The 13,400-nt window shown below is 42.6% G+C and overlaps 1 protein-coding gene and 1 long non-coding RNA gene across 2 annotated transcripts; both read right to left on the minus strand.

Annotated features, from left to right (window-relative positions):
- Positions 1 to 3,408: 3,408 nt before the first annotated feature.
- Positions 3,409 to 6,052, minus strand: LOC115583310 (uncharacterized). The gene is made up of 3 exons (XR_003984344.1): positions 5,899 to 6,052; positions 4,168 to 4,211; positions 3,409 to 3,471 (listed from the first exon to the last, which is right to left on the minus strand). It is a non-coding gene; the product is annotated as an uncharacterized LOC115583310 (long non-coding RNA).
- A 1,019-nt stretch (positions 6,053 to 7,071) lies between these two features.
- On the minus strand, positions 7,072 to 9,446 carry LOC115583295 (proline-rich receptor-like protein kinase PERK13). The gene is made up of 3 exons (XM_030419978.1): positions 9,292 to 9,446; positions 8,476 to 8,638; positions 7,072 to 7,556 (listed from the first exon to the last, which is right to left on the minus strand). The coding sequence occupies exons 2-3, from the start codon at positions 8,540 to 8,542 to the stop codon at positions 7,210 to 7,212; spliced, it is 414 nt and encodes a 137-aa protein (XP_030275838.1). The 5' UTR covers positions 8,543 to 8,638; positions 9,292 to 9,446; the 3' UTR covers positions 7,072 to 7,209.
- Between the last annotated feature and the right edge of the window lie 3,954 nt (positions 9,447 to 13,400).

Below are 13,400 nucleotides of genomic sequence, written 5' to 3' on the forward strand. Positions count from 1 at the left end.
GTACTGCGTGTGTGATTTTTCCGCGAGAACCCATGGTAGCCTGGAAAGGGGCTACATTTGCGGCCAACTCATGACGGATGACGGGGCCGCAGCATCCTCAGCCGGTTATGGCACTGGGTGCGAAGCTCGGGGAGATCGCCGCGATGAACCGAGAGCAGGCGGAGGTAAACAGACTCGCTATAGGGCATCGCACTTCATAAACTGGCCGGCGGCGGAGTGGGCCGTGTGGCTTCTCCCGTTACTGTCGGGGGAGGCTCAGGCAGCAGCCCTCGGCCTGCCGGTCTCCGCTCGGGGGAGCCTTCAGGCAGTTAAGAAAGCCGTACTGGACCAGATCCTTCTCCCTCGATGATCACCGTTGTCGGTTGCGGACAATCAAGTTTGGCCCCGCTGGCCGGTCCTTCACAATTGCGCAGCAGCTGAAGGATGCTGCGCAAACATGGAGGGTCACCCGAAGGGGACTTCGGAGTGGGAGAGGTACCACCGACCGCCGGACCTCGCGGCCGCGGTCGCTCTCGCAGAGGATCACCTGGCACCACAAGGGTCAGCCGCCACAGGTCCAGCTTCCGGCTCCCGGTCGCCCGACTCCGGCAGCCCGCCGGAGAGCCGTCCACTGCCTCTGGTCTACACCACGCATTCACCCGGCCCTCCCCTTTACCCCGCTCCAATCCTCCCTGTGCATGCTCCATCTGAGGTCTAACACGCTAAAGGAAGAGAGAGATTAGATACTGGATGCCAGCTCTGTCAGTCACTCACCTGGCTCTGCTCTCCTGAGCGCTCTCCACCTCTCTCTCCTCTGCAGCCGCGCCTTAGGGTCTCATATTTTCATATGCCTTTCATATTTATAGATTCTTGATTTTTCAATGAGGGACAAGTATATGGGTGACATTTTATGAGACACATTATTCCAAGCAGAGTATTTTTATACATCACAACATTTGTGGAGGGGATCTTTAACGCATGGTGTTGCCATGTGGCAGCGATTATCTCAATTTTACTAAAAGGCAGTATTATAAAATCCATGTTTTACTGTTTAGTTGTGACCAGGGTGTGGGGTTTGTTTAATATTTAAGTAAATTTTCTATTTGATTAACTGGGAATGAAAATAGATTGGTCATTTCAGTTGTAACCCTAACACTAACCTAACCCAGGCCTTCCCCCGAGCCTGTATTAATGGCCTAGATTGTCATCAGTATTGTAAGCTCTTAAAGTGACTTCAGTTGGTCACTATTTCCACACAAAAAAAAGAAAAAATAAACAAACAGCTTGATTTGATATACTGTGCCTTCAAAGTGCTCTCTGAAACTAGCCCTTGGATAGTGTGTGTCCAGGAAACAAAAAAAATAAAACTTTGCTGTGGAGCTAAACCAAATACATCATTGGAAAGGTCTCGACCTGGAGAGTAACATATGTCAGTATGAGGATTCTACATGGCTCCTGCTTTGAAATGCTGACCTTTGAACCTTGACCTTGGTGCTAGTTTGAAGGCCTATAATTCAGCCAAAAAAGGGGCTACAGACATAAGTGAAACTGTTTTCTAGAGAACTCTTTATCTCAGCTATCATGTGAGTATAGTCACCAACTGGGGGCGCTGTCAAATATGGTTCAAATTAATTATCACCCATTTAATAATTAGATATTTAAAATCTGATTACACATATGTGTTTACTATCCCCTTAAACTGCTCAGTATACTATCAATTCAGTATTTACAACTTCCAATTCTAGGAAAAACTCCTATAATTATAAAAAAACTACAATTCCCTAGAGCCACGCCATTTAGATTGATACAAATCAGCACCACAGTTGTAGTACTTCCGGTTTCTAAAGTAGAATTGTAGATAGGGTTGTAAAATCATATATCTACTTAAAATATGAAATGTCTAGTACAGCCGAACTACTAATTAGACTGCATCTAGATGATACATGTTTTTAAAAAAGTTTGTTTGTTTTTTAATTTCAGATATTTAAGCCAAACACGTAGTCTGACGCGGGCAGGGGCGGGAGATCTGCGGGATCCTTGCATACGGCCGAGTGACCGCTGTCGGCTGTCGTTCGTGTGCAGCACCCCCTGGGCGTGGAGCCTTCGACATGCGCGCGCGCGTGTGCGTGTATGAAGGGGGCGACTTCACGAAAAAATCTCGATCAGTTTGAAAATAAATGACGGTTTTGTTGCCTGGTCCAGACTGATATCAGGCAGTGCTTTGTAACAGATAACGCACTATTTTATACAGTCTGGTAACGCATTGCGGACTGGCTTGTCTCCATAGCGACGGTGGCTGAGGATCATGGGTAATGTAGACTTCCCTTTCTAAAACTGGCAAAAAATAACTGATTTCTCAGAATCGAGGAGAAATAATTAAAAGTGATGGCAATAACATTAACCATCGCACTGTTTAATAATCAAGTACACTTTAGTGTTTTTATGTTGAGGTATGTGGAGGATATCTTTAAAAGAACGTGAGGAAAAATACTTCCGGACAGCGTGTCCTCCGTTCTCCAATAGGAACGGAAGTACGAATACGTAGTAATATATTGACTATTCAAAGGATCTACAAGCCTTTGGATGTTAAAAAAGCCAAAATTGTCCCAAATACACATTAGATGTAAAGCTAAAAAACTTTTGCTGACTGTGGGCTCACAGGTACTCTACAGTAGTATCTGGATGATGCCTCTCTCTGGCATTATCTTACCTAGTTCTTATAGGTGTTATTCCACAGACCAAGCATGATGAATAAGTTATGTGACAGTAGATGAACATGAGTGTGAATACATTTAACACTTAGTTAGCTGTGTGAGCAGGGTGTACTCTTCCTCTTTTCTGTGTATTGACTTCAGCTCACTGAGACACTGTTGGATGGATGCGCAAACAGACATAACACATAGATGGAAATCCTGGGGGTGGAAAACAATTTCTGCTGTAAGAAATGATGACAAAATACGCCAAAAAAGGAAAGTTTTACATTCAGAATACATCAGGAAGTCATTCTCTCTCTTGTTTTTAAGATAAAGCACACTGATATATATAACACTCCCACAAAATGATTTTGGTAAGAATAACAGAAATTCTATGTGCTTTTTTAAAGCACACTCATTTAGGCTATTAATTGACAGATTGTAAACAATCATTAAAATCAAGTATATGAAGGAACACAGTCAGCGACAGGTATGTTATTTCAAAATGTTTTATTTGACAAATATCCAGTCTCCTAAAATACAGAAAATTTAGCTCATGCACTTTATAAAGCAGTGACATAACAGACAGAACTCATGAACATATTGTCAAGATTCACTACAGGAATTAATCTGACAAATCAAAATCAGTTATAAAAAAAACATGTATGAAAATATTTTCATATAAACAATTCTGAATGGAACACACAGCAACAAACAATACATGCAACACGCATTTTCGGGATGGTGTTAAATTTGTACATTCTCTTTTGGCTCCCAGGAGTTTTTCCACTTTGCCCCACTGTAAGACAGAAAGTTTACATAATCACATTGTTTGTAACTGTTTGGAGTACTACGCTGCAACTGCACTATTTACAATGAGACATGGAATCATCAGGTATTGAGACCTCAAAATATGGCATAAAACTTATACAACTGCCTTCAAGATTTAACAGCAGATTGAAATCATTTTCTGAATCACAGTATGTTAAGAAGATCGTTTTAATTCTATACACTGACAGTAATATTGATTTGGTTCTGTATTCAGAATCAGCTTTATTCCCATTGCTCAAGTCAATGACATTATAGAGCAGCTCCCAACACCTACAGCTTATAAAAGGTTTAAACCAACCACAACAGTAGTTAAAAACCTCATTCAATAGTTAATAGTTAAACACACCATATTTCAAATAATATCTTTTTGGGTTCTGAACTAAAAATAAGATAAAATACCATACCCTTTACCCTAAAATGCTACAATTATTGTAAGATGATACAATTTTGAATCATTTAACAATTAGTGATAATGCACAGGGGTATACTTACTTTTGTTGTATACTGTATTTTTACCTTAAATCCAATGCACTACATTGCACAAACATTATTTGACCGCTATGTAACTTGCTTGACAAGTTGTAGACATGTTTATATTTGTGTTAGTCCTGTTGCCCCAGGCCCAATCATCTACAGTAAAGTAAAGTTCAGGTAACATACTCACCATCCAGAGCAAGGATGCCACTGCACCAACAACTCGGCATGGCCCTTAGCGAAGACAGAAAGACATAAGGTAAAATTAATCAAATGTTCTTTCGACAAATGGCAATATTACACATACTGAACTGTAAATACAACAGTAAGTCCAAGTGAATTCACACAATAAAGTGAAATAATAAGTCAGCAGGTCTAACTCTTACATATAAGCATTATAAAATTGTCATGCTTTCCATACAATTTTGAAAATGTAGAAAATTTCGATCTTTGGTTTTTAATTAACTTAATGTGATGACAAGAAAATGTGAAATTACTGAAAACACAATTTGTGTAGTACAAATGTACGTAATGAATGGCTGGACATTGTTACATGAAGCATTACACAAATTCCTAAATCCTAAATGAACAATGATGTAGTATCTAAATATTCAGCATATTTTGTAATGTTTTCAAACACATATTGAAATCAAACCATATTTGTTAAGTGTTGTCACTTCATTATTGTTTGTGCAGTCTGGCTTTCGACTAACTGAAACCCTATTTTTAAACAAAGAATAATGGCTATCAAGACTTCTTTCTGTTGGACAATTATATGGTTCCAAGAGGTATTTTTATCATTGTTTCAGTAATGTCTAATGCTTTTTAAACAAACCTCCCTGATTCTTTCCCTCAGTATTTTTTTGTAGGGAAACTGGTTGACCCTTGATGAATGGGACATTCTGAAATGAATTAAAAGATGGTAATAATTTGTAGGTTTAACAGACATCTTGTAAACATTGCAATGAGGGACATGATTCAAGAAACTATCCAAACTGAAACTCAGACTTTTGATAATCAAAATTAATGCTAACTGTAAACAACTGAACAGGACCTTTTTCATTGATGTTACAGTAACATGATACAAAGGATGACATTTTTGAGACGAGGGAATTCCCACAACACACCACAGCTGTGTGTTTTTGTCCTTTTTGGTGAAGGATTCATATTGCATTTAAAGTATGTCTTTAAACAATACTCATGCCCATGTTGAAGTAGTAATTGGTTGCTGTGATTATTTATGCTAGCCACAAACAGATCAATAACTGAAGCAATTATATATAATATATATGTGTGTGTGTGTGTGTGTGTGTGTGTGTGTCAGGGGCGTTTCTAGGGGGGGGCCAACAGGGGCCAGTGCCCCTGTAACTGTGAGTCTGGACCCCCCTGTGGCCCCCTTACAGTGAGTCTGCATTAATACAATGACAGATTTCTTGCAATGATTTTGTTCTGAAGGGAAAGGCAGAAATAAAGTGTCTCAGCAGTTTACTACCCAATCAAAATTGCTGAAATTGTAAACACTGCTTTGTCTGAATGAGGGATTTATCTTTTTTTCCGGGTTGTATGTGCCCCCTAACAAAAAAGCCGGCCCCAACCTGGCCCCCCCTATTAAAACTGGTCTAGAACTGCCACTGGTGTGTGTGTGTGTGTGTATAGCCAAATCTGAAGTGTATTTTCCTAAGTAACATTTTTATGGGTCACTAAAGATTGATCAAAACACTACTGTTGCCTTATATCATATTCATCTTCAAGTTATTTTGAAAAATAATGGGGACTGTTACTTCCAATGAGAGAGGCCCTGTTCCTTCAGCTGAGAGAAGGCTGAAATGAAACTGTTCTGACTGAAACTGTTTCACAGTACAAAATCAAAAAGTCTGGATTCATATGGTGATAAGACAATGACTGACAAACCCACACATACCACTAGTGTCCAATTTCCTCCTTTTTTGTCTTTTCCATGAGGAAGACACTGAGTCTGAGGTACCCAGTTGGGTGGACACAGGAGCGAGGTTAGAAGTAACAGCAGGGGACAAGGACACGAGAGGGGTCAGGGAAGACACAGGCACAGTCAGGGAGGTGGGGGAGAAGGAAGGTAGAGGGCACAGGAGGAACGTGGGACAAGGACACGAGAGGGGTCAAGGAAGACACAGGCACAGTCAAGGAGGTGGGGGAGGGATGAGAGGTAGAGGGCACAGGAGGAACGTGGGACAAGGACACGAGAGGGGTCAAGGAAGACACAGGCACAGTCAGGGAGGTGGGGGAGGGATGAGAGGTAGAGGGCACAGGAGGAACATGGGACAAGGACACAAGAGGGGTCAAGGAAGACACAGGCACAGTCAGGGAGGTGGGGGAGGAATGAGAGGTAGAGGGCACAGGAGGAACGTGGGACAAGGACACGAGAGGGGTCAAGGAAGACACAGGCACAGTCAGGGAGGTGGGGGAGGGATGAGAGGTAGAGGGCACAGGAGGAACGTGGGACAAGGACACGAGAGGGGTCAAGGAAGACACAGGCACAGTCAGGGAGGTGGGGGAGGGATGAGAGGTAGAGGGCACAGGAGGAACGTGGGACAAGGACACGAGAGGGGTCAAGGAAGACACAGGCACAGTCAGGGAGGTGGGGGAGGAATGAGAGTTAGAGGGCACAGGAGGAACGTGGGACAAGGACACGAGAGGGGTCAAGGAAGACACAGGCACAGTCAGGGAGGTGGGGGAGGAATGAGAGGTAGAGGGCACAGGAGGAACGTGGGACAAGGACACGAGAGGGGTCAAGGAAGACACAGGCACAGTCAGGGAGGTGGGGGAGGAATGAGAGGTAGAGGGCACAGGAGGAACGTGGGACAAGGACACGAGAGGGGTCAAGGAAGACACAGGCACAGTCAGGGAGGTGGGGGAGGGATGAGAGGTAGAGGGCACAGGAGGAACGTGGGACAAGGACACGAGAGGGGTCAAGGAAGACACAGGCACAGTCAGGAGGTGGGGGAGGGATGAGAGGTAGAGGGCACAGGAGGAACGTGGGACAAGGACACGAGAGGGGTCAAGGAAGACACAGGCACAGTCAGGGAGGTGGGGGAGGAGAGAGGTGAGGGCACAGGAGGAACGTGGGACAAGGACACGAGAGGGGTCAAGGAAGACACAGGCACAGTCAGGGAGGTGGGGGAGGGATGAGAGGTAGAGGGCACAGGAGGAACGTGGGACAAGGACACGAGAGGGGTCAAGGAAGACACAGGCACAGTCAGGGAGGTGGGGAGGAATGAGAGGTAGAGGGCACAGGAGGAACGTGGGACAAGGACACGAGAGGGGTGAAGGAAGACACAGGAGGAGTCAGGGAGGTGGGGGAGGAATGAGAGGTAGAGGGCACAGGAGGAACGTGGGACAAGGACACGAGAGGGGTCAAGGAAGACACAGGCACGAGTTCAAGAGTGAATTCAGTGTCAGACTCTGAGGTCAGCAGAGGTGAGGGCACTGAATCCAATGCTGGGTCAGCTGCAGTGTCAGAGGGGAAGACATCGTGGTCCAATGGTGGAGCCTCACTGTTTTCTGCTGGAGTCATCCTGGTTGGTGGTTCAACTGCCATAGTCACTTTTGGGAATAAGAAATTGTGATGTGGACATGGCATAAGCAGTTGTAAACAATCACATATCAAATCTATTGAAGCTGCACAAAGAAATACCTGATGATGTGGAATTAAATGACCAAAAATATAGTGCTATATACAGTTACAGTTCATACAGTAAGATCATATTATAATAGTATAATGCAGAGCTGAATAGAGTAACCATAATCTTCTCATTAAACTACATTGATTTTTTGATTAATGAAAAATACGACTGTATGAGTAGTCATAGTCCTAATTATTTTCCCAGCAAGACCTGAGTCTTGGTAGGCTACATACAGTTCTATTTTGAACATGCAAGTTGACAATCACAAACTGACAAAGGTTTGTGAATCTTTTCAGTGTGGAGTCTGAGAATATTCAGTGCAGCCATTCACTACTAGTGGTACTACTTAGCTACAACAAAAGTATCAGTCAAAGTGAAAGATACCAACAAGGATCTGTTCAAGAAATTATTAAAAGTGTGATATTACATTATTATCCTGAACTGTTTCAGTGGCACTATTTACTTCCCACGGAAAACTATTTACATTAATGTCTGAAAATTATTCAGAGTGATGGAGACAAGTCATGTCCTTCATCTTGGGGTCTGTTACTGGACAGATACTATTATTTGGTGTGTGAGATGTGATAAGAGCACAAAACTACTTGCTGTTCAAGAACATGTCAGCACCACTGAAAGAGACATATTACCAATAAATAAATAAATCAAGACTAAAATGTTCAACATCAAACTGTGAGGACCAGGTATACATTTTAACTTAAAGTGAGAAAAAATATACTTTGCTTTTCCATATGATAATGTATGTAAAGTTTAATGTCTTTTTTAATTAGCAGGTCATTCAAATGACTCTCGGGTGAAAGTATAGCATTTGTGTATGTTACCGTTAAGAAGACTTTCATAAATCCTCTTTATTGTGACAAGGGCATCTTTTGCATCTTCTGTGTCCATTTGCCATGGACAGAAGCACTCAGCAGAGAAACCATTTGTAGTTCTCCTGGCAAGGAGGAGGATTGGATGTCGCTCTAAAAGTTCCCACTTGTGGAGCTGGAACAAAATTGACACAAAATCATCATAAATTGGATACATAACAACAAGTTCAGAGTACTAAGACAAACAATGTGTTATGCTTTGATACCTAGACAGATAAGCTATGCATTAAAAGTCAGAGTGAAGTAACTATATACAGTTTCTTAGTAACAATGTAAAAAAAATAAACTTGGCAAAAAAAGCTATTCGAATTCAGTCAGAGACAAGAGAAAAATAACATTTAACAACAAAGCCTATCTTTTAATGTCCAAACATTCCTGTCATAGTCCTTCCAGACTGAAAAATTAACTCTCCAACTAATTAAGGTTAGGAATGTTAGTCCTAATTTGATGGCGCTCAGCATTTAATGTTATAATCAAGACAGTGAGTGGTGAAGTCACTTCCTAACTTACTTACTTTTTATGTTGATTTAGTTGAAAGTAAAAGAAAAAAACATTGCATTAAACTATAAACAAAACAGGGGACTGAGTCTGGGGTGCATGAGACCCAAGTCAAAGTTCAAATTCAGAATTGTCTTGCACAAGGATGAATGTTGGAATGCTGAAGATCTCAATTACGTAACAGCAATATAGCAATGTGTATGTAAATGTAAAGATGAGCTATTATTTACACACTATTTTGTGATAACTGTCTGGAAGACAGAAACCTACCAGTAGATTTGTTGCATCGTATACTTAATTGACACTGCAGTTTTTTTTCTGCCTGTCTTTCCAGTCCTGGGCAATTTTCTTCTTCTGTTTCTCCAGCTTTTGCTTGTGCGGCTGCTTAGCACCACAGTGCTGACACGTCTGGCTGGCTACCCCAATTTTTTATTGCAAGCGTGACATTCTTTTTGAGTAGGCATCTGGAGAAAGAAAAATAATGCTTAGAACACTGCATACTGAGTTATCAGGGGATAAGAACTTAATTTTCTTATGTTGACAGGCTTTCAAAGGACCTGCTACAGTAGTTAGATCTTTGAAAGGATGTACCTTCCCAGTATTTTGTTTGTGGTGCTAAACCAAAGTCACATAATTCTATGGTTAAATATCCAAAGGGGTACAACAAGTAAGTAGCCGTTTTCCAACGTTGAATACCCAAAGGTAAAAAGGTACCTTTGGGTCATTACAGAAAAACTGTATTTGTGGTAATCTTCTAGAGGAAGGGGACTCTAGAAGAGATCCAAGATCAAATGTAAAAATAAATGCCTGTTTAATGCTTGTTATAGAATTAACAAATACCTATTGAGAATGATATACGTGAGGTGGTATTCTAACAAATAAATAATCCTAAAAGCATGCACACATAGGACCACCCTCACCTGACCATATCTGGTCGATCAATTACTTGATGCTCCTGCATCATAGAATCAACAACACAAAATCAAACATCCCATCAAAACGTGTACTTTATACAAAACCAGTACCGTGTTTGGTAAATAAAGTCAACGTTACGTGATGCATTATAACAGCGTTTGCATTGGCCAAATATCGACATCAGGTTACAGAAACCGATGGGTCATAAAATGTAGTTGAACACCTGTTTTGTCTGTCTTCAACCTTTAGTCCTGGCTTTTTACCCGTGTGTCTTGACATCATCTAAAATCGATATATTTTTAGCAAACCATTTGTGAAATTAGGAGGGTTTAAAAGCACATAACGTAAGACACCGTTATCTATATTAACTTAAGCTAACGTTAACGTTAACGTAACGTCTTGGCGGTCCTTGGAAATTATAAAACTTTACCTGTACGTTAACAATAAGCGATCTCATTGATAAGCTATCGTAAAAACGGATGTTAACATAAGCATAGTTGAATGTCACATAACTTACCGGTTATATAATTACCATGGTAGCTAATTTAGCTAACGTTAACGTTAGCTCTTATAATGTTATTCCAATCCTAGGTAAACATAACGTAATTAGGTATTATAACGTTACTAGACGCCGAAACAACACAAAACCCACAGACTATATTCTGTTGTTCTAAAATTGTTTTTTGTTTTTTTTTAATCACCATATACTGGCTACTTACCTTTATTAGACCATCAGGCGTTGATCCGACAATGCACAGAGGCGAAAAGTATTTGTGGTATATCTCCTGCCACCAGTAGAGGCGCTAATTTAGAAAACGCTCCTGTGGGTCGTATTAGAGGGAAGGAACAAACGACTTATTCGGTCGTTTTGGATTGGAGGACTTGTTGCGATATTGATGTCCTTGTTGAAACTGCTGATGTGTTTGGTACAGTATCCTCTGCTAAAGTCAACTGGGGAAAAAGTGAAGCTTTAGCAACCAGTGATGAGTTAAGCAGACAGCTCATTCTACCTCAGGGGTTAAGATGGAACAAGGGAGGTTTTAAATATCTTGGTGTGTATCTTGGTGATGATTCTTTTAAGTGCAAGAACTGTGTTTCCTTATTTTGGCTTTTGAAAGAGCCAGTGGTGCATGGGACCCGCTTCAACGTGGAGCGCAGCGGGACCTTCTGTGCTGCAGCTGCTTCGCTCGGCGGGGGTCGTCACGCTGGGACACGTGGTGCAACTATGTGGACCAGGTCTGAACAACGCTGCAGCTCTGGCCTCTCGTGTGGGAGTTAGGTCTGTCAGGTTCATAACTCACCTGCTCATCACCTGGAGATGTGAGCTAGCACAGACTGAACTCTCTTTACTAACAGCTCACTGTAACAGACACCGTCAGCCAAACAATGATGATCCCTTCCCTGCACTGACACTTGTTCCTGATTTTAAAAACTGCATTGGTCGACTGCTGGAGTCCAGCAACACTCCACCTAACAGGCTAAATGATATGAAAGGAAAAACCATGTACAAACTGTTGGTTCAGGTTCTGAACAAGGACAAGCTCAGCGGTCGGACTGACACCCCTTGGAGAGCTCATCTAGGGCTCAATGATGAGGTCAGACCTGCGTGGAGAGCACTGTATAAACCACCGATAACCAAAAGAGTTGGAGATCTGCAGTGGAGAATTCTCCACGGGATCGTAGCTGTGAACGCTTTTATTTCTGCAATTAACCCAAATGTAAATGAGAAGTGTCCTTTCTGGCCACAGAGAGAAACTGTGTTTCACTGCTTCATGGACTGTGGCAGACTGGACTCCTTGTTTCAGCTGCTGCAGCGAATGTTCACGATGCTCGGAAACACTTTTTCTAGGGAAATGTTCATTTTAGGTTGTCCTTACCTACAGAAGAAGATTGAAATGTCAGTTGATTAATTTTATTTTGGGCCAAGCTAAAATGGCGATCTACCTCAGTTGAAGGACTAAATTAGAAAACACTCTGGATGTTGATGCAGCTACCTTATTTGTTATAATGGTTAAGGCCAGATTACACATTGATTTCAGTTTTTACAGAACCACAAATAATGTGGAAGAGTTATCCAACATATGGAGCCTTAAAAATGTTTTATGTTCTGTTATAGAGCATGAGTTGATATTTGGACTGGTTTTGTATCTCTCTCTCTATCTATCTATCTATCTATCTATCTATCTATCTATATTATATACACACATATATATCTATATATCTTATATCTGTATCTGTATCTCTCTCTCTCTCTCTTTGAGAGTGAGGCTGCCTGCGGTGTGGACGCTTGCGGTTTTTCCCAAACTTTTCTTTCTCTTTTGTTCTGTTGGCTTAAACTTTATTTTTCTTTTCCTTCCTCTTTATTGTGCATGTACAGGTAAGGTTTACTTTTGTTATTAGTGGTTGAAGTTTGAAAAAGAGCCGAAAGTCGGCGCCCAGGTGGGTGAGATGGCGTCCGCCGAGACGTCGTCTCTGTCCCTCCAACACGGCGTGAGGTTGGTCCCTGGGTCCGGTGTGCTGATGGAGGTGGTGCTGCTGGCTGTGGGAGAGGTGGTCGGGCACGATCAACTGGTTTATGCCTCCCGCATGAACAAGGCCGTGGTGGTGTTTGAGAAACAGGAGCAGTGTGTTTATAAGTTGGTGGAGAGTGGGGTGGTGATTCAGGACGTGTTTGTCCAGGTCTCTCCTCTGGCGGTGCCGACCACCAGAGTTACCCCCAATTTCCACTGGATACGTCTCCGCTGCGTTGCGTCTCCGCCAGGCCAGCGGAGCAAATACGTTTCACTTTAGTCAATGTGTCAATCTCCACCAGGTCCGCTGCGCTGCGTATCTGCTCCGTCCCAGCTCCGGCAGTCCGGAGCCCTCCGGCACAGATACGCAGGACTCCTATATCTGGCGGATGCCGGAGCGCGACGCAGCAATTCAGCTGAATTTAGCACCGAGCAGACAGGAAGTCAAGCGCTAAAATAACAAACAGCATCCGGTTACCTTTCAAAATAAAACACTCGGTGTTGACACCAGTACATAAATCTCAAAAAAAGAGACAAACACAAGCTTTCTGCTATTCCCTCGGTCAGAAACACTTCGTGTTCTTGATTTTAATAACACAGACCTATAACTGCGGTCGTGAGTGATCATGTGATTATCGCGGGAACTCCTCTGCCTCGTGAGCCAGCTGTCTACCGTACTGCGCCGCAGCGGACTCAAACCGCAACCGGTGGAGATTGCTGGACGGCGGACGGCGGAGCAAAACCGGATCGGAGCAGCAACGCAGCGGACACGTATCCAGTGGAAATTGGGGGTTACTGTGTCCGGTGTCCCGCCGTTCATCCCAAATGAACTGCTGGAGAAGGAGTTGCGGAGGTTTGGGAAGTTCGCCAGCGGGTTTAAAACAGTCGGTTTGGGATGTAAAGATCCTAAACTGAAACACGTAATGTCTCTTAGAAGACAGGTGTTTATGTTTT

The sequence above is a fragment of the Sparus aurata genome, chromosome 6 (assembly GCF_900880675.1).
Source record: "Sparus aurata chromosome 6, fSpaAur1.1, whole genome shotgun sequence".
NCBI lineage: Eukaryota > Metazoa > Chordata > Actinopteri > Spariformes > Sparidae > Sparus > Sparus aurata.